At 39.4% G+C, this 23,352-nt stretch overlaps 1 protein-coding gene across 1 annotated transcript in view; it reads right to left on the bottom strand.

Annotated features, from left to right (window-relative positions):
• Positions 1 to 17,475: 17,475 nt before the first annotated feature.
• Positions 17,476 to 23,352, bottom strand: part of WNT3 (Wnt family member 3) — a 430,028-nt gene continuing 424,151 nt past the window's right edge. The window contains exon 4 of the mRNA XM_044055230.1: positions 17,476 to 19,940. Within this exon, the coding sequence (XP_043911165.1) occupies positions 19,461 to 19,940 (480 nt within the window). The 3' untranslated portion in view covers positions 17,476 to 19,460. The remainder of the gene's footprint in view (positions 19,941 to 23,352) is intronic.

The following is a 23,352-nucleotide window of genomic DNA, read 5'->3' as shown; positions in this document are numbered from 1 at the left end:
GGATGTTTTATTTTTGGTATAATGACAACTCCGTAATGAATATTTCAGGCCATTATTTCACTCCTCATACTGGACAAAAATTCACCATATCACCCACAATGAAACTGGATAATGCTAAATGTCAGACTGTGGCAGTAAAGGTACATGGACTAAAGCCAAAATGGTCTGAGTTTGAAAAGGTACCATTCTACCTCAGTTTGAGATTTCATTACAAAACATTCAGACAATGATAACAAGGTTTTCAGGTACAAACATCTAAAGCTGCAATTCCAACTTCAAAGCATCTGTGTAGCATACCTCTGAGTTTGACTCCACAGCTTTAGCTGCTTGAAAACATGGCATTATAGCCACTGCATGTTACAGCTAAAAAATGTTTTCCTGTGAGACATATATAGGATTTATATTTAACAGTGAAAAATCAAGGATGTTTAATAAGATACTTGGGTACAAAAGGCACACACTGACCCAATGGAATTTGCCTTGTTCAAGATGGTATACTACCTTGGACTATGAAGGAATCACATAAATATAATGGCATATACTGTCCACCCAACAAACCTCATCAGTAATTATTTAGAGCTGGTCTTGTAAATGCTTGCTTTCATACACCACTTGCCTGCAGAAAGATAATTATATTATTTATATTTCTGATGTTTCATTGAGAAGAAAACAAAAAGCATAACACTTGAGTAACATATTTCAACTTACTGCTGCAAGCACATACACTGCCCGAAGTAAGATATATAACTTGTATTTGAGAGTGATCATGTAAAACCCTGTTGACATGCAGGATACCTCCTCACTCCTATCCCCAAAAATACATCTACCTTCTGTGTACACCACTAATGTTTGATTCTGAGAAAAGTGAATGTAACAAAGGTCGCAGTAATGTATTTCCATCTCTTGCTTTTCAGGTGCATTTATACACCCTTCCCCAAACTTGAAATGTCAATAATTATTTTGCATGAATTATGTAACTGCCCTTTGATTTCATACACAGCCTGCCTCATCAAAACAAGACACACTCTGTGTACATTTCTTTTGTGTGATTGTGAATAAAGTTAAAGGTATGGTGGTCTCAGTGATGACTTTAAGCTTATTTTTCATAGGTGCATATTCTGTCCTTTGGCTATCCAGATTATCCAGGTGCCATAACTGCCCTGTGTTTTCACACATAACCTGCATCTCCATTTCCCTCAAAAGATAGCCACTTTCTGTATAACCCTCTGCTGTTGGGTTGTAATAAGATGCATTTCATCTTATAGCTCTGAGATACTACACAATGTCCTTTCCCCTACCAGGCCACAGCAATGTCTGCATTATTATGATCATCACAATGGGATGATTGCATTATTATGATGATGCTAGCCTTTCCTGTCATCCACAACTCCTGTGCAAACAGATAGCCATATCTTGCAATCAGCTTTTATGTTGATTGCCAGAAGGAGTGAACTAACAGCTATTGTAGTCCATTCCCACTAGCTGCTATAGGGCAGCCAGCCCCCCTACCCATTGCCATGAAAATTAATTTAAAAATAAATATAGTTTTATTGTGCTGTGGGCAGTACATTTTGTTACAGGTGCTTACATATGTATCTAACTTCCTGGGAGAAGAAAAGCAAAAGAACTCATGATCACAACAATGACAACATACTTCAGCTTGGAGCTTTAACACACTGAGATCGGTTCTCACACTGACCAAGCCATAACAATGATCACTTTAAATTTCTAGTGCAGTAGAGAAAACTGAATTCATTGGTTCATTTCCTAACATGAGTTTCTGTGGAACTGGACAGGTGTTGGACTGGTCAAATTAATAATAAGAGAAAATGAGAGGCATATACCCAGATATAAATATGACATTAATAAACTAGTGGAATCTATCACTAGTGACTTGAAGTATCTAAGGTGAAAAACTAAGTACAATAACATCTTTCAAACTATAGAACACACGCTTGTCAAGTTAAAGGAAAGGAAGGACAAGAAATTACTTTGGGACGATGCTGACTATCTTAACAGATGTGTATATACCAACCACTTGGGGAGTGGTGATGAATTCATTGAGGAGACTGATAGCAAACTACATAGACAATGGAGAAAACCCTAATTCCCTTTTGAAGTGGGACTAGTGAGAAGGTCAAAGAGAAATTAGCCAAGAAGTGGAACACAAGTTCCTTCCAGCAGGAGAACAATCAATACAGGGAGTCCAGTTATAGGAAAAGGAATTCATGGAGGAAGCAATCTCAGTGAAAATGACTATGGTAAATTTGCATCCTTGGAGAGATGAGGCCATCGTGAGGGAATTACCGATACCTGGTGCTATGTGTAAAACAAATTTTTATGATTATGATATTTACAACTTTTCTGAACTTTCTATTGGCCCTGAACATCATATTTTATTTCTTAAGGGGTTTAGTTTTATCACTTCTAACAGGGCTTGGATAGAGGACACAGGACTGGATTTGAAATTATTTACAAGTCAGTTAAATTTCTAGTACATTTTTGGTAATGACTGTGGTGTAACAGTTGCAAAAAAACTTAGAAGAAAAAGTATGGCCAAACCCCCCCCCCCCTCAACTTGTCATTGACGTGTTTGAAAAGTAATGCAAAAATGATATTTGTAATGAGCTGCAGAAAAACAAAAGAAAGTTTTTCAGTCTTATGCTGTAAGAGAGACATGTGTGTTTAAGGAATTCTCGGGTAATCCTGACTTCAGGTGTATAAAGCCCAATAAGGGTTGGGGTATGGTCATTATGGAAACTATAGATTACTCTGGGAAAATGCTCATTTTACTGTATAATGAGTCTGAATATAGCATTGTATCTATAAATGAAATCAATACAACCAACAGAGCCATCAAAATTGTACTGGATGAGTTACTGCTATTTGATAAAATTCCACAGGGTTTATAAGATTATTTCAGAGTTGACCACCCGGTTATACCTAAAATATTCAGAATTCCAAAAATGCACTCCAATATGAATAATCCACCTATGCATCCACAGAACCATTGGCTAAATTTATTGATCAGAAACTGGATAAAGTATTTACATCTTTTCCACACTTCCTGAAAGACTTGTTGGACCTTTAGGATAAACTTAGAGATATCTCAGTTAAAGTTGAATTTTTATTAATCATGGGTGATATCTACAGTTTATTTTCTGTGATTCCTCAGGATGTTGGATTAAGCTGATTTGAGGACATTGTTAAACAGTTTGGTGGGTTATCACCAGTTGACAATGAATTAGCAATTGAATTCATGGATTTGGTATTAAACAATAATGTTATAACATTTGAGGGGAAGTTTTATAGAGGGACCCTTGGAGTAGCAATAGGGTCAGCATGGGCCACTCCCCCAAATTTGCCAATGCTGTGCTACTAAAATTGGAGACTGACATCCTGTTTAGCTTCCCAGTTTGTGAAATGAATTGCTTATTTCAGGTTTGTTGATGATCTTCTCATAATATGGACTGGGTCTGAGGAAGGGTTTGTGTCTTTCATTGCTGATGTGCAGACCAATAGTTCATTTATTGACTTTACGTTCTTGAAGAACAGTGACATAGTAAATTTTTTGGACATCACTTTTAGGAAGGAGCCGAATGGTAATTTTATTACAGAAGCATATAGGAAGCCAAATTTTTGTAACACTTTTTTGCATTTTATGAGTTGTCACCCCTTTCATCAAAAAGGGGCATAATCATGAAGCAGCATGTCAGGATTTCACAGTTGACTTCTGAGGATGCAACATGTATTTGAGCACGTTGTCAGACTGGAGTCTATGTTTATAGACTGTGGATATCCAAGCACCTGGGTTAACAACATAAGGCAAGAAGTTTGGGCTGAGAGGCATAATAAATTTGCACCTATTAATAAATGTGGTTTGAACCAAATGGAGAATGTAAAGAACAACATACTTGGCCTTAATCTGAATAGGATGGTTTTGCATTATACTGTGAATGTCAAAGAAATTGAAAATATTAGTTACAAAAATTGGGCAATTTTACAAGTTGATTCTGATTTGAAAGAACTGTTTCCAGACAGACCTACGTTTATTTATAAAAGCAGGCCCAATTTTAAAGCACTTTTGGAAATATCGAGTAGCCACAAATCTGGTATTGGTGTGACAAGGAATTGTGGTCACTGTCCACAGTGCAGCTTTATTAATATTGGGTATAAGGGTAGTTTGCCAATTAGTTTCAATAACAGCGAAGTGTTTGAAAGATGGAACTGTGGGTCACAAAGGGTGGTATACCCTGCGACCTGTGAATCTTGTCCTGCTTACTATGTGAGAAAGACAAAAAATGCTCTTTATGGATGTATTTACCAACACAATTATAGTGTACAGAGGAATGATTGTAAGAGTGCTCTGGCAAAATACTCTAATGTTTGTGTTGGTTTTAAAAGATTTACATTTTTGGTCTTGGAGCAAATTCAGTGTTCCCATACGCAGGTGACTGGCACAATAAATTGTACCACCAGGAAATGTTATGGCAACTTAGACTGAATGCGACTAGCCCTTCTAGTTTAAACAAAGCAGTTTCTATTAGTAGTGAACTAAAATTGAGGGCTAGTAGTGTATGAAGTTTTATTTTTCATGTGTTCTTTATTCTTTATATTCTGCACTTCTAGTAATCTTGTTGTACTTATTACAGTCACACAAAGATAGCTTTTTTAACAAGGATGAGGCTGTTACCTGTTGACTGGTTTGCTTGTAGGTGTGGTAATGAGGATTCTTTATAAGTGAGCCCACTTTTAGCATTTCTTTGTTCTGCTGATGTCTATATTAATAGACAAAAGCACTTAAAACATTGAATGCTTTTTATATGAGTGTAAAAGTGTTTTATTTTGTGATTAAATGGAGAATTTTACTTTATTCAAGTGATGGGACTGGTTGTTATATCCACTGAAGTGAACACAGATTACTTAGAGTGTTGGACAGCTGTGTTTGCTGGTTGTTTTTGTTAGAGTTTCTGTGGAATTTTAACAAATACACACACACACGCACACACGCACAATGAATGAATCAAAAACAGCTACAATCAGTCTTTGGTTAAACGTCTTTTTGTGCACCGCAGAATAAACCAGCAGTAGTAGAGGTATCATACAAGTCTCCCTTTATTTTCAAAATATTGGAATTTCAGTAATTTGGTTATTTTACTGGCCAGTCTCACTTGCTTTGACTATCAAGAAAGTACAACTGTGTAAAAATCTTACCACAATGGTAGATGTCCTTGCCTTCACTGCTGCAGTATTCTTAACTATATGGGATTCCCTGCTGTGGAAGCACCATATGCTCCCTTCATAATGTAGAGCATAATGGCGATGTTCAGGCTTATCAAAAACAGAACTGATTGCCCCAGGAGGAACACCAGTCCAAGGAACCCAAGAGGTAATCTGTACATCCAGGAAGGTAAAGAACTTGGGGGATGGAGGGGGGAGAGAATACTGCAGCAGTGCAGGTAGGGACATTTACCATTATGGTAAGATTTGACACAACTGTACTATGTCCTCCCAATCACTGCTGCAATATTCTTAACTATATGGGAGAGTGCCAAAGCTCAAAAGGAAACTAGGGAGGAGGAAGGGGCAAAAGAATCCCCTAAAAAAAAAACAAGAACTGAACTAGCAAAAGCAGCCCTGGCTCTAGAGGTACCCTCCAACATGTAGTGCTTAGTAAAGGTATGTGCAGAAGTCCAGGTAGCTGCTTCAAGAATAGAATTAGCATTTTTCACCTTAATTGAAAAAGGAAGGCTCTTGTCATGAAAAGTGTAACAAAAGGAAATAGCCTTCGAAATCCAAGAAGAAATAGTCTGCTTGGATACAGCAAGCCCCAAAGATATAGGAAGAAAAGAAAGAAAGAAATGACCAGATTTTCTGATAGCCTTGGCCATATACAAATAAACTCTAAGTTGCCTATGCATGTCCAAAGTATTCAGCAGCCTCTCACTGTCAGTTTGCAGAGGGGAAAAAAGGAGACAGATTAATAGACTGATTAAGAGATAGCTCATTAACCACCTTCGGCATAAAAGAAGGGTTAGTGTGAAAGGACACTCTGTCCTCATAAAAAATCAAAAAATGAGGACAAGCTATAAGGGCCTGCAACTAAGACACCCATCTGGTAGAAGTAAGCACTAGCGAAAGAATAGTCTTCCAGGAACAATGTTACAAGGAAGCTGAAGCAGCAGGCTCAAAGGGAGCCTGAGTCAACTTCTCCAAAAAAAAATTAAGATCCCAGGGAGGAGGAACAGGCCTCCTGGGAGGTCTAATATTAAGGACATCTTTAAGAAATTGTTTCACCTCAAATCTAGCAGCTATAGGAGGAGAAAAAGGCAGACAAGCAGAGGTAGCTGATAGATGGGCCTTAACAGAAGAATAGGCCAAACCAGGATTGAGCAACTCACACAAATAAGAGAAAACCAAAGGAGCATCCACAGTCAGTGGGTCCAAGTTACAAGAGAGACAACAAATAGTAAACCTCTTCTATTTGGATAAGTAGGATTTCCTAGTTGTAGGTTTCCTGGCCTCCTGCAAGACTTGCAGCACGTCCTCAGAAACAAGTTGTCTGTGAGTAATCAAAATCCTATCACTCCCAGTGTCAGTTGAAGCATGGACAGGTGTGGATGGATAAGAGATCCCTTGTCTTGTGTGATTAGATCCACCCTGTGAAGTAACTTGTGATAAGTGCCCCTGGCTAGATGCAGAAGAAGAGGGAACCAGTGCTGTCATACCAAAAGGGAGTCACCAACAAGATTTTGGGATCATCGTGTTGAATTTTGAACAGGACTTTCAGAATGAGAGGAAGGGGAGGGAATGCATAAAGAAACATCCCCTTCCAAGATAATGAGAGGGTGTCTACCTTCCATACTGGAGGACCTGGGACTCTGGCACAAAACAGAGGAAGTTGTCTGTTTAGAGGGGAAGCAAAAATATCTACTTGAGGAGTACTCCACTGGTGGATAATGTCCAGAAACACATCCCTGTGAAGCATCCATTCATGGGACTGAGTGAAGGACATGCTCAGACTGTCTGCCACAATGTTCTGACTGGAAGGGATATAAACTGCTTGAAGAGTCACTTGACATTTGACAGCAAAATCCCATACCAGAAGTGCCAGCCAGCAAAGAAGATGAGATCTTGTTCACAATAAAGTGGTATTGTCTGTGAATACCTTGAGAGGTCCTGGAGAGAAAAGAGGGTGAAAGCCCTGAAGAGCTAGCAGAAGAGCTCTCATCTCTTTGACTGCTGACAAGGTGAGCACACCTCTTGTACCTTTAGGGAGCCAAATGTCAGCCCCCATCCCATGTCTGAGGTGTTGCAAACAATTCCTTAGAGGGAAGAGGGGGATGAAAAGGGATCCCTGGATTCAGAGAAACTGCTGAATCCACCGAAGTCCCTGTCAGAGGCAAGGAGAAGAGGAACTACAAATTCTAAAGGATGAACGTGTTGAAGCCACACTGACTTCAGAAACAACCGAAACATTCTTATATGAAGGTTGACCAGAGGGAGCATTAGAATAGTGGATGCTATGAAATCCAGAACTCACAGAAACTCCCTGGTGGTAATGGAAGCCAGAGGAAGAAGTGTAAGAAAGAAAGAAATGAGAGTTACGACCTTTGGAGGGGCAGTGATGCAAGCACTGGCACCGTCTGAATCCTGCAATCCAGAAAAACATGATCCTGAGAAGGAGTTAGAGAAGACTTTTTGAAATTTATAGTGAACCCCAGGCTCTGAAGAAAGGATACGACAAAATGAAGATTTTGCAAAAGGGTCTCTGGACAGGATGCTTGAATCATCAGGTTGTCCAAGTAAGGAAATATTTGGATTCCTTGAAGTCTGCAAAAGGCAAAGACAGGAGCAAGGCATTTGGTGAACATCCTTGGGGCAGTAGAAAGGCCAAAGGGCAAAGCAGAGATCTGAAAATGCCAGGAAGCAACATTGAAATGCAAAAACTTTCTGAAAAGAGGATGGATCAGAATATGGAGATAAGCATCCTTGAGATCCAGAATACCATATAGGCCTGAGGGAGGAAGAGAGGAAACAGAATCTGAAGGGACAAAATCCAAAATTAAGGTACTCTTAGAAAAGTGTTTAGATGAGAGAGGTCTAGAATAGGTCTCCTGGGCACTAGAAACAGTCTGGAGTAGAACCCTTTCCCCTTTGGGACACAGGCTCCTCTTGAATAGTTCCCTGAGACAAGAGATCTTGAAGAACTTCTGGTAAAAAGGGAAGATGTTCTTGAGGAGGCTGAGGAATGCTGATAAACAGAGGACGGGATTTCCACACTATGAAGTACCCTTGATGAATGATCGACAGAACCCACTAATCCCGAGTGATCTGAAGCCAAACTGGAAGAGAAATAGGAATGTGACTGGGAAGGGATGGATAGTCACATAGTGCCTGGTTTGTACAGAAAGGAAGGCTTTGGAGTCCTTGAAAACTGAGTAGCCTTAGCAGGAGAAGTCCATTTGCCACTCTTCTTACCTTTAGTAGGAGGATGGGATTGTCTAAGAACAAAGGAAGGCTTAGCGGGGTAGTTTCTCTGAAATTTAGGCACAGGAAAATCAAACACATGTTTAAGCTCCTGTAAGGCCTTGCCCTTATCCTGAAGGGACGTAAACAAACCAGCAGCAGCTTCCCCAAACAAAAGTTTAGAATCCAGAGGAGCATCCATCAACTTAGGTTTAATACCATCAGGTAGAGGTTGAAACCTAAACCAAGAATACCTTATCAATGAACTAAAAACTGCAGCCCTAGAAGAGTCATCTACCGCAACATAACTACATTTAATAGAATGAAGAACGACTTGAGAGGAAGTCCCTAGCAAGGAAAGAACATAAGTTTTCCCATCAGAGTGTGGAAAATCAGAAATAAGTTGACAGGCTTGCGAAAGAAGAGCCAACACATACCTAGACATATGGGGTCTGATAATTAATAGCCCTAAAAGCTAGGGTAGCAGAAGTGTAAACCTTTTTGCCCAGCCTGTCCATAGTTCTGCTGTTCTTGTCAGAAGGCAATAACTTGGGCGAAGGAAGCAATTGAGATGGCTTATCAGAGGCTACAGGCAATACTGAAGGGTCAGCAGCAGGACATTTATATAAAAAAGAACAATCCTCAGGAACCCTATAAAACCTATCAGGCTTCTTGGGTGCAAGGGGGAGAGAATCAGGCTCCCGAGAGGCATTAGAGAAAGCATCTAGTAAAGCAGCCAAGACAGGAGGAATAGCTGCAGATTTAGGAGTGTCAAACTTCAACAACTCATAGTACCTGTTATATATATCAGAGACCTGAGTACAATCCCACTTAAAAAAATCCATCATCCTAGAGAGTGTGTCCCCAAAGGAAATTTCTTCCAAAGGAACATCAGGATTAATTGATTCTCCCTCATCTGACCCATAGTCCAAAGGAGAAAGAATCTGAGTAGAATAAGTTAGGGATTCATCAGCAGAATTCAGATCATCCTCAGAAGAATCCTGGTCTCTAGGCCTTTTAAGAGGAGTAGAGGACCAAGGAGGAGCAGGAACTGAATTCCTATGAGGAGGCTTTAAGGACAGTAAGGCAGAAAATAACCACTGAGTAAAAGTCTGCCACTCACGTTTGGATCCCTAGAAGCAGAAGAAACATGTTTAATTTTTTTGTTTCTTTTTAAGGGAACATCCTGAGAAGACTCAGTTCCAGGACAACAGTCAAAATTTGTAGCAGGAACTTTTTCCCCAACTAAAAACTCCCCTAGGCCTCCTCAGAAAAAAGCAACTATGGTTCCCTCTGAAGGTTTGAGATAGACTCCTGCAAAGCCTCTTCGGACTTGCTGCCAGCCGGTTCCTCACCAGCCTCCAACACGGTTGTGGCAGAGAAATCTGGCAGCACAGCCGGGCAAGCCTCTGGGTTTGTAATGACCTCAGGAGAGACACCTGGCAGAGGCTGGACAGTGGAAGATCCTGGTCTTACCTTTTTCTCCCCTAATGGCTGACCCTCGGGGTGGGAGATTCCTTCCACAATATCTTTAGCGAGTAATCTAAGATGCTGGTACTCAAGATACAAGGAAAGGGAAAAGTCTACTGCGAAGGGTTTTCAGAACAAATGTGTGAGAAATAGAACAAGACATATGGTCATGAGAAGCATCTAAGCAAAAAAGATACTTACTATGGCGGTCTCTATGGAGAATCTGTCTCCCACACTGAAATTTACCCTTCCTGGATGACATTAACCTCAAGAAAAACAAAAAACAAAAACCCCAACAGGGCACTTATCTTGCAAAAACAGCAAACAGGCATAGGAAGTCTGTGGAGAACAAAAATACATTCAAGTGGCAGAAAATGGATGCAGGCAAACAGACTAACAGTGTAAAAGATACATTCAGACTGGCGGCAAAGAAGTTTTGTTTTTTGTAAGCCTGAACATCACCTTTATGCCTTACTTTACGCAGGGATCACATAGTGAGATTCGACATACCTTTTTAAATTCAGAAGTCTTTGGAAGACTGACCAGACATTGGGCTTCTGTGGCAGGGAAGTCCTTATAGTTAAGAATACTGCAGCAGTGAATGTAAGGACATCTTCTGGTGCCCAAATGACATTTGTGTTGCCTTTCCCATGCATAACCTACTGCACATAAAAGGTAGAGTATGCATGGGAATGAGAACTCATACATAAGTTACTCTTATCCTTCTTTTCCAGGCTACAGTAGATTTTCAGCAATAAAACCTACTGCTACATTAATGAAAGGGGAGCGCTAGTGAATGTCACCCACAACTGTTGAGGATGCTTAATTTATGCTATCTTGTCCCAGGCTATTCCCCTGCACTTTAGTCTTATATTACATGAAAAAAACACTCACCCCACTCAACACCTCCATATCTTTAGTATGGTCTTACAGAGTGCTATTTTTAGTCACTGTTTATTCTATGGGGCTAACCCTCTAGTCTTACCAGAGAGCACTGTTACAATAGAAATCCATTAACCTTCCTCAAAAGAGAGTTGGCTAAAGAGTTTTACTTCTACCTTACCTAGCTGACTCCATAGATACTAGTTCCAGTACTTGAACCATGGCCACTTGATTTTCTAGCAGAGCTGGCATAGCCCTGTCAGGCCTTGGACCCGAGCAGCATGTTGAAAATTAACAATGAGATGGTGTGTGTGGTAGATGGTGCAGAGGATTACAGCTAGAAGCTATTACTGAACTGCTTCTGCTACCCCAGGATTTGACTCCTTCAGCCTTCATTTTCCTGCTGTGTGATTTTAAGCAAGTCTGTTCCTGGGCTGAGACTGAAAAAGGCATGTGCAGATCAGTGATCGACCCTAGTTAGCAAATAAAATGAAATACATTATTATGACAAGTATATATGATGATGCTGAATATTGTGACCGGATGTCTAGCACTAGCCATGGAGGTCACTGGTGCACAAAAACGATGTGGTGCCTTCTATTGAACCTGTACAGGGTTTACAGTATAGCTGCTCAAACATTTAGAAAGCCTTCAGCAGAAGTTAGTCTGAAAGTCTGAGTAGCTGCATTGTAAATCTGTTGATCCAGCAAAAGGTGTCACATCACTTGTATGTTCCAGGGTTTTCTTGTAGTGGATCAACATGGCATTCCTAATGCTTTTGTCCTGCCAACTGTAAAGGTATCATGCCTCTGTCCATTAATGTATCTGCATTTGCAGAAGAAGCGGCAGCAGGCAGCACTACTTACATGTGTGGTGCTTGAACCTGCACGTTACCAGCTACAATTTATCCATGAAATCTGGATAAAGTCTTAATGAGGTAGAATTATAAATGTACGAATGAAAATATGCTATGTTACTGCTAGATCGTCATCATCAACCCCACATCTTCCCATTTTTCTTCACAGGCTTGGGTATAGTGTTCTTACAGTGCTACTTTCATGCTAGATGAGAAGTAGTTATGATTAGAACTTCCACCATCCGTATTAGTTGTGTGGCGACCACAAGATGTCACATATCTGTCTCATCAGGCATTTTATTGGGTGAGACCATGGAAGTGAAGTAATTGACTTACACACAAACCTGACATAGTAGAATCCCACCATTGCTGTACATCCAGCCTGCTCCACCATACAAGACTTTTTTACCCATTTGAAAATCTTAAAAAAATACTGCATTATTCATCAGTCAAAAAAGTTCCACAAAAAACAGCCAAGTAAAGACATTTTCTCCAAATATAGATATATATATATAATATATATTTATATAATATACATAATCTTAGTTAAGTCATACAGATATATACATTGTGTAATAAATAATATTTATAAAACAGTATCTTCAAGAGTATAAAAATCCAAGATCATCAACTTTCGTGAACTTTGTACAAAACTTTGGAAACAGCAGACTTGCAGAATATTTCGTCAGTGCTAAGAATACCTGGCTATGTGGTATGGTATAAAACAATCTGCAGTTTTGTTGTTAATACAAGCAAGACCTTCATTGCCAGCCATTTAAAATCCATACATATACATTACACAAATAGCAGACATAATATAGAAGGCTATCGAAAACTGAAAGTTATCCAAAAAAAGAAAGTGTTCAAGTTTTTAAGTATGCTGTTTCATGCCTTCCTGCGTTGAAATTTATTTTCGGTTAGTAACTACACCCTGACAAAATGGGCAGGATGCATTATATTTCTTTCCGAGGTCTTCAGGATTTTTTTTATGTAACATAGATAGAATAGTTAAGAGGTTGAGTGATTTTTTTCATCACAGCAAGCTTGGTCAGTGCCCTCTAAAACGATCATTTGCATTATGCAAAAAGCCTTTGTGTAAACAATTAGAAAGTAATTAACAGTGTAACCCTCACATTTGATTTAAAATGATGTTTCTAAAGCCCCCTGCCTCAAAGAACAACACACAATTATTGTATTTGTATATCACAGAGTGGTCATTTTTTTTCTTGAGTTATTGGGCCAGATTCCAAAAGAGCTTCTCTGTTTGTCTGCCCAATTTCCGAAAGCCTTGCTGTCAGTGTAAGTGACTTATTCAGTTTAAGGCATATCTATAAAAAGGCTTACATCAGGGGCCAGATTCTAAAAGACCTGCTCTCAGTGTAAATGGTCACTTACACTGAGAACAAGTATTTTGGAATCAGGCCCATTATCTCTGTGTTGCTTATCTCTGACCATTCCTTTTCATCATAAGTGACATTAGCAGAAGTGCAAGAGATGTGGATGAAGGTAACACAGAGGCACTCACAAGACCACTGCATTCAGATGTACACCCCCAGTTTGCACCTGTACTAGGTAGTTTTGTGATTCACTTCATACAGTTAGTAGCATGAAGGAAAGTCAAAAGAGCTTACAGAAAGTGCTGTTTCATGAGAAACGTGGTAAGATCCTTGCGAGACAGCACTGGGATTGTAAAATCTAGGGTAAGATCCCTCCAGTGCAGCTACAAGAAAACCACACAGTTCTGATGAACTAAATAGAAACAAATTGGTCATTGGGGTAGGATGGGTCCAAGTCTTCATCCCTGTGAATATGGTCTTCCTCGAAAGTAAATGAACCTACTCTTTTCTATATAACCACAGGTAGCAGTTCAACACAGTATCGGGATGGGTGAGAAAAAAATGAAGCTGCTGTTGTGTGTGTGCATACTACTCAAATACATAAACAACATCTTGAGCCATGGATGAAAGAGAAATCTCCATGCAGAATGATGCTTCTAATATAGCTGCAGAAATTACATTCATAAGGAAGCAGCCCAAACTTCCTGATAAGTACTGACTCTGTACGGAGTTGCTTTTATCAGAGAGTTTATTTCTGACGTTGAGTTGAGATTTAAGACTTTTAGGATTGTCATGGGATGAGGCTGGATGTGGCAGGAACTATAAGGATGGCTGAGAAAAAAAAAATGCACAGCAAAACAACTTAAGAAAAAAAAAAAATTCCAATCTAAATTTGAGTCACTGCATTTCTGCAGCCCTGTGGTGTATGGGACTTACAAAGATGACACCAAATTTACTACCCATGATTATGCTCCAGATGACCTGAGATTGATCAGCAGCTGGGGCACTGGGAGAGCTGGCCTGGGCAGGGGATAGAGGAAATGAGCAGCCAATGTCCGATCACCCATCCTGGAGATAAAAGTCAGACAGTCTGATCCAATGCAATACAATGCTGGTATATGCTGGAGAAGAGGTACAAAGCATACAGTGTATGGACCAGAGAAGTGTGCCTCATTTGCCAAGGTACATTGACATGGTAGCCTTTTAGGGCCATTTAAAAGAATATGCTTCCCCACTGAGGAAGGAATTGCATTGCTGTCATATATGTTAGTGCACATGCCAGCTGTCAAGGGAAGGGGTTAAGGCCCTAGCAGTAAAAATCCTAATGACTGGCTGCATGACACCTTCCCATGATTTGTCTCTACCTAACAGGGAAACAAGTCAACTACAGGAGAGCTGATAGCTGCCAGAAAGTGGAGAGAAACATATTGCAAAAAAAAAAAAAATATATATATATATATATATGTATATGTAAAAAAACATATATGGTAGTGCTACATATGGTGTTTGTGTGTGTTTTTATACGACCAGCCACGATATAATGGGCATTAGAGCATGGAATCTGAAGATCAAGATAGGTGGTGATAAAAATAAATTATAAATAAATGACAGGGAGTGTAAAGGTACAGTTTGCAAAGACATGGGGTACCAGAGGACCTTGTATTGTCCAAATGGATCACAGGGAGTCTATGATGTACAGAAAGGGCAAAGAGGAAGACAGTAGATGATGATGTAATGCTATAACTGAAACATCAAATGCAAATATCCTGATATTCTTCATGGACAAGGAATCTAAGTTTTTTTTTTTTTTTTGTTCCTTCCCATGGTTAACCCTCAGCTGCTACCAGTCTCTCTTCCCATTCAATAGGAATGTGCCCTAATTCCTCCCCCCTCTCCATGGCAGCCTTGCAAGCCCCACAACTACTGCATATGGGAAGTGCATAAGTGTTTCCAGGCCCAAACAAGAGGAATACTGTTTGTAGCGCAGAGCTCGACTAGCTAAGAATGCTGCTATTTTAAGACGAGGCAGCTTCCCTTCTACCAGGATGAGCATGTATACTTCGACCACTCACTCCCGTTCTCAGCCGCATCCATTTCCCCCAGAACCCATGCTAATAGTCAAATCCAGTTCATCTGGAAAGCAGCGAAGGTTTTATTCCTCTGTTCCGTGGGGGCCATACCTGTCAAACTGTTACAGCATGAAATCTGGACAAAGCCATAAATAATGGGGGGGGGGGGCAAATGCCTAGAAATAGAAAGTAGATAGAATAGCAGCTTTTGCAATTAGCATGAATTTTCTTTAGGGTATGAAGTCTGACACTCAAATTTCTGTCATTATTTTCTGTCTTCAGTCTTCACTGATTTGTCAAGGATTTGCTAAAATAAACACACATTTATGAAAAATGGACCAATCATATGAGGCAAAAATCTGGACATTCTGCAAAAATCTGTACAGTTGAAATGTGTGGCGGGGGCTAGACTGAAGAGCAGCTAAGCTTTAGTAAAGGAATTAGTTTTGAGTGTGTCACTCAGAGGATATTATTAACTGACACAGGCTGATGTATGTGCCATTTTGTGACAAATAAGGTTTCCTATCATGACATACCTGAAACAGTGTTCACTTTGCTTGGGAAATAGAAAATAACCAAGTAAAGATTCTATAGCTGGGGGCTGTTAGAAAATGGCAAAGGCATTGAACTTTGAATAGCAGCACTATTTGTAATAGTACTGTTTTTTAGGGTGGGAAGAAACCAGCTATTAGTGTTTGTGAGTACAAAAAATCTCTGCATCACAGATAGAGCTGACAGAGTTTGTGAAGACTTAATAAACAAGCCACGGAAATGCCAACCTTTCACAGGCAGTAATAAAATTTGGTAGTTTCTCCTCTACTGCACCCCCCCTCCCAATTACATATTTGTATGCGGATGCCGTCACCTACAAAAGGCCAGTATCCTGGCATCATAATGCTCTGACAATGAAGTTGGTGACAGCGATTGGGTTGTACTAGTGTCTGACAAATCAGCTCTTTGTGGGGAAAAATTGTTTGCCATAGCATCTGTGATATTTGTTTCACTACTTGCAGATTCCAAAAAAGTCATGCTAAGAAGACTTTCCAAGTCAGACTTTAAAAGGGTGTAATTTGCTAACAATTATTTTTAGCAAAATGTTACTTTTTGTGTCTACAGTACACCTTTTCTATAAGAAGGTCTGTTATCACTGTATTGAAATAAAACAGCACAATAATTTGAATAAAATACTGCAGTAATTAAAATGATTTTCTCTTTATTGCTTTTTTATCTCTTTCTGCAACAATGCCATTTTAGCTCATTCTGCAACATATGCAGCCAGAATTCTAATGGCATGGTTTCATTGTCAAGAGCCAAATATACTGAGATACCCTGCTGAGTGTGGACGTTTTATTCCCAATTCTGTCTTCAAAGAAATTTGCATGCTGTATTGGGGTAAGGGAAGTCTGTGAAAAGTTGCAATGTGAGCTCTCTAAGGAAGCACTTGCAAAAAGCCATCCATTGCAGCATGGATTTGGGAAGTGAGCTATAATCCTAGACTAATACTGGTTCACGTGATTTGGGAGTGCTTTGTCTTGGCCCAAGTTCCATATGCTGTCAAGGGGCACTGAAATAGAAAGAAAGTAAAGGACGTGTTCTCTAACAATGTTATCAGAATGACTTTCAGCTACATCACAAAAGTGATGCCAGCTAAACTCATGAAAAGGACTTTAATAACAAACCATGTTTGCTCCAGCTAGTTTTTCCCCCCTCAAACTCAAGTTATTTCATTTTTGTATCTAGTGCATTATCTTTCATATTATTTATATGCAGTGTGTGTGTGTGTATTAGGGCTCAAAGACAGGATGGGGTTTGAAATTTTACAATGAATGAATGCAAACTGGAAGAGAGCCAGCAAGGTATGTGTATTACATACTTTTTTCTGCAACTTGCTATTGTTTGCTGAAGGGCAAAATCACTACATTAGTTTATCATTAAAGCCACTATGTGTCTCATACACATTACAGTTCTAACTGTGAAAAAGCAGGATTAAAATCTGAATGGTTGGTATGTGCATTCTGTGTATGTCATATTTTTAAAAGTGCTTGCATGTATTTTCAGCCAGTCATCATTGCAAATATATATATATATATATATATATATATATATATATATATATATATATATATGTACACACACACACACACACACACACACACACACATATATATACATATCCATCCTCTACCCCTTTTTCCATTTTGCATATGGGGTCGGGTGTTACTTCAACAGTGACAATCATCTCGAGCTATGGTTTACGCCACCGGGTGGCTATATATATATATATATATATATATATATATATATATATATATATATATATATATATATACACACACACACACACATACATACACATATTTGTCATTTAGAGGTACATCTTTAGTCACATACTTGTCAGTAATACCAACCAAATGCAATCTCAGAACCATTCATGTGTTTCCTGCTCTGGGGAAACTATCAGCATAAATAAGGAAAAGATGTGAGCAGACAATTCCTGATGCTTAAACCATTTGAAAAAAGGTATTGACAGCTAACTTTAATGGGCTTCATTTAGAGCCAGCCAGAATCTGTATAGTTTGCAGAAAATTCTGGGATCTGCTTAAATCTCATTTTGATACTAGATAAAAGGGGAATTCTAACACCTTAATCCAATTTCCCTTTTTTAGTTTATCTTAAGACCTACTGTCTATCACTGACAACTAAGTAATATTAATACCTGGCTGAGTACATATGCATTCTTGAAAGTGTTTTTGGAATTCACTTTGAAAGCCCAGAGCAACTGTGAAATTCCACATACTTATTTAATCACCTTATGTATGAATTTAATATATATAAAAGGTTCTAAACAGATTGTGCTGGAATATAAAGCTTCTATTCTTCTTTACAGGTGCAACATCATAGTTTAACTGTTTGAGTTTGGGTTAACATCATCACAGAGTGATTTTGGCATTTACATCGGCATTGAAGGGTACAGACGTTTGAATGAGGCCTCCAGCAGGGTCATTTTTGAGCAGCTGTGTATGTAAAGTATTGCTGCCATGCTGAAAATGTCTAGGGCAAAGTCTCAATTCAACACCCATGAATCATCCACAAAGTACTAATGGTTGGATGACTTTACAGGACATAAACTGGCTGCTAAAAGTGAATGGATTATTTAATCCAGTTAAATTTAAGTGAACTCTACTTTATCACCCCCTTGCTCCAGTGCTTTTATTTTGCAGAATGCATGTCACCTAGTTCTGTCTCCCCCATCCAGTTAATTTGTTCCCATCCTGTGTGGGAGTTACGAGTTAATTGCAGCTGACCCAGCATGCTGCGTTTCTGTTTTCCATACCCTAAGGCAATGACAGGGGACATGGATGTGATGTCAGTGTGCAAGAGGGTATGTGGTTCTGTGCACAGTTGTTCAACTGTGAGCATCTGATCTTTCCATACTTATGGAAAATTTATAGAGGTGTATCATGTGGCTCACCTGCTGGAAACAATATTTACCTGTGCCCTATAATTCTCTTACCAGCTGTTTGTCTGGGACTTGCCTTGATAAATCAATCTGGCTCAGTGGCAATGCAGGCAGATTTTCTTCCTGTAGTCCAGCAGGTCAGTGCATGTTATTTACATCATTAATTCTCTGTATTCTGAAATTATTTGTTAGATTAGAATTACACACTCCTTTAATGCACAGAAAAATGTATCACTGTCCCTCTCTGCAAGTACCCATTGCCCTATTAGCCTGCAACTTGTCTTCACTTTGAAAGCAATTATTGCAGTCCAGCCTAGTAAAAAATTACTGTTTTGCAGCCTTCTTTTTTTAGTATTCTGAGAGGAAAAGAAACTCCATCCCACTTGAAACTTGTAAGACTTGTCAGGAAAAAATATGCTGGAGTGTTATTACAATACACAAGTTAAAACCTGTAATGGTTTCCCCAACAAGTCATCCTTGATTAGAAGGGCATAAAACACCTGTCTGTTTAGAATGCAGACTGCATCTTTTAAGACTTGGTGACCTTAACAAGTCTGCATGCATAGTATTTACATATATGCTAATTAACTGCATTACATAATTGCATGTTGGACTGCCAAATTGTGTGCTCTAACTAAAAAGTTGATTTTCTTTATATATTTTGGACATGGACTCACTCTTGCTTTTGTTTTATTTTTTTTCATAACTTATTGCATTATGATCTGTAGTAGGTCTGCATACTCTCTCCCTGGCTTGTGCATGTTTTTGAATCAAATAATCATAGACACTGTCCTTCTTTAATCTTCCCATAGTTCTTACTGCAGTTTGCAGATCTGCAGATGATGAAAATTACTGTAACTTCTGAAGCCTGGATTCTTTTGTTTTTTTTTTTAAGAAAAACTCTGTCTGGACGGTCTTTATTTGCAAGTGTGGACATCATAGACTCTGATACATTCTTGGCAGCTGACATAACAACACCAGTGAAAGATGCAGTAGCATTTTTCCTTCCGCTTCTCAGTCCTAGTGTTGTGACCTCGCCCACAGCAGAGCAAATCACATCCATCGATCCCATGTGAAGTCACATTGCACACTCTGTCTCTCGTTCCAAAGGACCCTGTTTCTGGGTTTGGATCACAGAAGTTAGGTGAGTTTTCATAATAGACGAGGTCCCGCTCAGTTGGAGGTTTGAAGAAGGCATACTTTGCTCGTAGGGTCTCGACCCATCCCCGGGATTCTCTGTGTTTTTCCACTACCATCTCAGAAGCACTGTCATACTTGTCCTTGAGGTAGTCCCCGATGACCCGAAAATCAGGCTGTGCCCACCAGCATGTCTTCACCTCACAGCTCCCTGACAGTCCATGACACTTACATTTGAGATGCATATGGTCCAGGATTGTCTAAATCAAAACAAAAACACAAAATGTCAGACTGTGATTATAGAACATTCTGGTATTTCAAGTAATTTGAAACACTGTTCTACCAGTATACTGAGCATACAGCATGGTTATTACTTCGTGATTACAAACACTAATGATGCATTTGACAATCATATCTACCAGTTTCTAATGTTTACTGTGCTAGTGTTCTCTCTGAGAAAGACCGACATCTGATCTGTTTTATAATACTTCCACTCTAATTATTCATAATTATGCTGCTGTAGTTATAATCCAGAAGTGTCTCTGTTTCATTGTTTCTGGAACTGCCGAATAATATTGCACTTCTGGGAAAAGGTGAAAAATTGCAGTCAAGGACGGATCTTGAGTACTTCATGACAGCTGTTATTTTTCTCAAGGAAATATGCATTCAACAGTGATCTGTTTGGATCAGCTTGGGTATATAGTGTCACCAAGGGTTCATCTTGTGTCCTTACTCTTTGTGATGTTCATGAGCAGGATATCAAGAGGAAGCCAAGGTCTGGGAAATATCCATTTTGAAGACATGAGAGTTGCCACTTGTTTTTTATTTAGTAGATTATGTGTTCTATTGGCTTCAAGGGACCATGATCTGCAGTGCATACAGGAGTACACTGCCAAGTGTTAAGCAGCTGGGATGAGAATCAGCATCTGCAAATCAAGGGTCATGGATTATTCCTAGAAAAGAGTGGTTGCTGTTTTCAAGTAAGGAGGAGTAGCTGTCTCAAGTACAGCTACTTTATAGCCCTGGGGTCTTGTTTATAACTAAGGATAGAGAAGGCTGGAAAATGGACAGCAAGTGGTGCAAAAGTGGTAGTACCACAATTTTTGTGCAGTGCTGGTGAACATACCCCTCAGCCTCTTAAAGCAAGAAATCTGAACAAAACCATAAATAAAAGTGAGATAAAGGCCCAAAAATAGGGACAATTTTAAATATTGCTCTTACAAACACAGAAAATTGATATAATAACAGGTTTTGCATTAGCATGAATTTTCTGAAGGTTATGAAGTCTGAAACTCAATTGTCTGTCATTATTTTCTAACTTCAGTCTTTAAAGATTTGCCACAAATTTGCTAGAAAACCACAAATTTATGAAAAATGGTCCAAAAATATGAGGCAAAAATCCAGACATTCTGCGAAAATCTGTACAGTTGAGAGGTATGCTGGTGAAGCTGGAGTTGAGTCTTAGGCTGAAGTTCTCAGTTTACCACTCGGTCTACATTATTTCTTCACATTTATGGTAACAAGCTTTGAGTAGTGACCAAAGGGATGAGATCATGGGCACAAGCAGCAGAAATTAGATTTTTTTGCAGGTTTGATGGACTCACTCTTGCTGACTGAGTGATGAGTCTGGCTAAACAGAAGGCTCATTGAGAGCCATATATAGTTGTTTTGGTATTCAGGTAGTTTAAGACTAGATGGTATTCAGACAGTTTAGGATAGCTTGAGATAGATTGTTTGGGGGAAGAGGACCACATCCTTCCACAGAGAATGAGTGTGAGTCTCCTGAAATTCAGGTGCATTCCCTGGTGGAGACCTGTGCTAGCCCCTAAGTATTAAAGAGAAGTTCAAACAATTTTCATACTTTGTGTATGCTGTAGCAAAATATGACTGACTAGTTCATACCACTGAAAAATCTGTTGAAACTCATGGGTCACTGGGGAGTGGCATTACCCTACCTTACAAGTTGCTGTGGCCTCAGAATTGATAATATTAGGGTGGTATGAGGGACACTACCCTCTACAGGTTGGGTGTGGGAGACTTTTGTTCCCCCCTAAAGAAACAAGAATTTAAAATGCAGTTATTATTTCTGTTTTTCAGTTAAAAACAGTGTCATTCAATAAAGAGATGTGGCTCGTACTGATGACATAGAGGGATAACGTTCTGACTGTTGTCCAGGCAACCAGAGTTTGATTAGCAGCTCTGGAGCCTGATGATATATGCAGGGAGGATGGATGTGCCTATCTTGGGGAGGGGTACAGGGGGTGGTTCCCAGCCAGCTTTCACCACTGCTCTGATGGCAGAGACTCTCCTGGAGACCAGAGGCTCCTCGCAGGGAAGGTGTGGGCAGTGATGGCAGTTCTTATCGGCACATGTGGAGCACCATACATGCAATGACAGAGGGAAAATTGTGGTCCTTACAGTGACCACTACCATAAGAGATGTAAATTCATATTCCAATAAATCTCCTAACCAGGATGCTGGTAAGGACACAAGTGATCTTCACGGTCATCATGGCTGCCTGAATGACAGCCCCTCTGGACAACTCTTGTCTTCATAGATATGGAGACTTCTCACCAGAAGAGAACAAATTGGCTAGAATCCATGTGGGGAATCTTTGATGCTTGACAAGCATGGGGCAAAAAGCCATAGCAAAAATAGTGACGCGATCCACATCCACCACTAGTATGCATGTCACACAGACTTAAGAGGCTTTGTTTTATTATCCAAAAATATTGCTTCTCTGCTATGGTCATGCCCTAAATAAATACTTGAATCCTTTGCTCTTCAAGACTCTGTCAAAATACAGTATGTTCTACCTTTATGAAGGGAGCCTTTACATGCTTACTTGTAGCTACATTGGTGGGAAAGGAATGAATAGTATGACAAAGAATCTTGGGGGAGGGAGGTTGACGGTCTGAAGGCCAATCAAAGTAAAACTGTCTTCTTTCCAGATGAAAGTAAATTAGCATGGATCTCAAAAACTATATTTAGATATTTAAGAAGTGCTGTGGATACACACATGCTATGTTTTGAGTGAAGACATTTTTTTCAAAGCCATAAGATTGGATTTTCCATAATAAATGCAGAACCTTAACCTGGGTTTCAATGTTTTTGGCTTAGACATTCTTTATAACTGTACCTAATGGACATAAGCAGACCTGTAACCAACATGGGGCGAAGGGGTCCCCTGTGCAAGCTGCTAGGGAGCATGAACAGCGGGTGCCAATGGTGCAGGAGTTCAGTACCAGCATTGACTTATGAATTCATGTGGATATTGTGGCTTCCTAAATGAATGCCTATACTGCATTTGTAGTCAAGGCTGAAACATTCAGAAATGCTCTTTGTGTCATAGAAAAGTGCTTGTCATAGTTGCAGCAACATTTTGCCATAGTTACAGGAGTGCAGCAGAGCATTTATTCTTAACTTTGACAGAACACCTTTCCTTGCTCCTCATCTTTGAGCTGGGTGGGCAGTTTAGCTAACTGCACAGAACACCAGCTGGATTATCTAGCTTTGGTTCTGGACACAATCAATTACATTTTTCATGTTTAGATTTGAAAATGATTTGACAAAAATATATCAGCTACAGTAAGTTTACACTGTGTACACAATCTTTATTCAATTTTTTTGTGTTTTCTGGTCTCTCAGAAAGATTAGGTTATGTGTACATGT

This window comes from Protopterus annectens, chromosome 13.part0 (genome assembly GCF_019279795.1).
Source record: "Protopterus annectens isolate FY-2018-M chromosome 13.part0, PAN1.0, whole genome shotgun sequence".
Lineage (NCBI taxonomy): Eukaryota > Metazoa > Chordata > Ceratodontiformes > Protopteridae > Protopterus > Protopterus annectens.
Note: the sequence above shows the minus strand (reverse complement) of the source record. Positions and strands in the feature narration are given on the sequence as shown.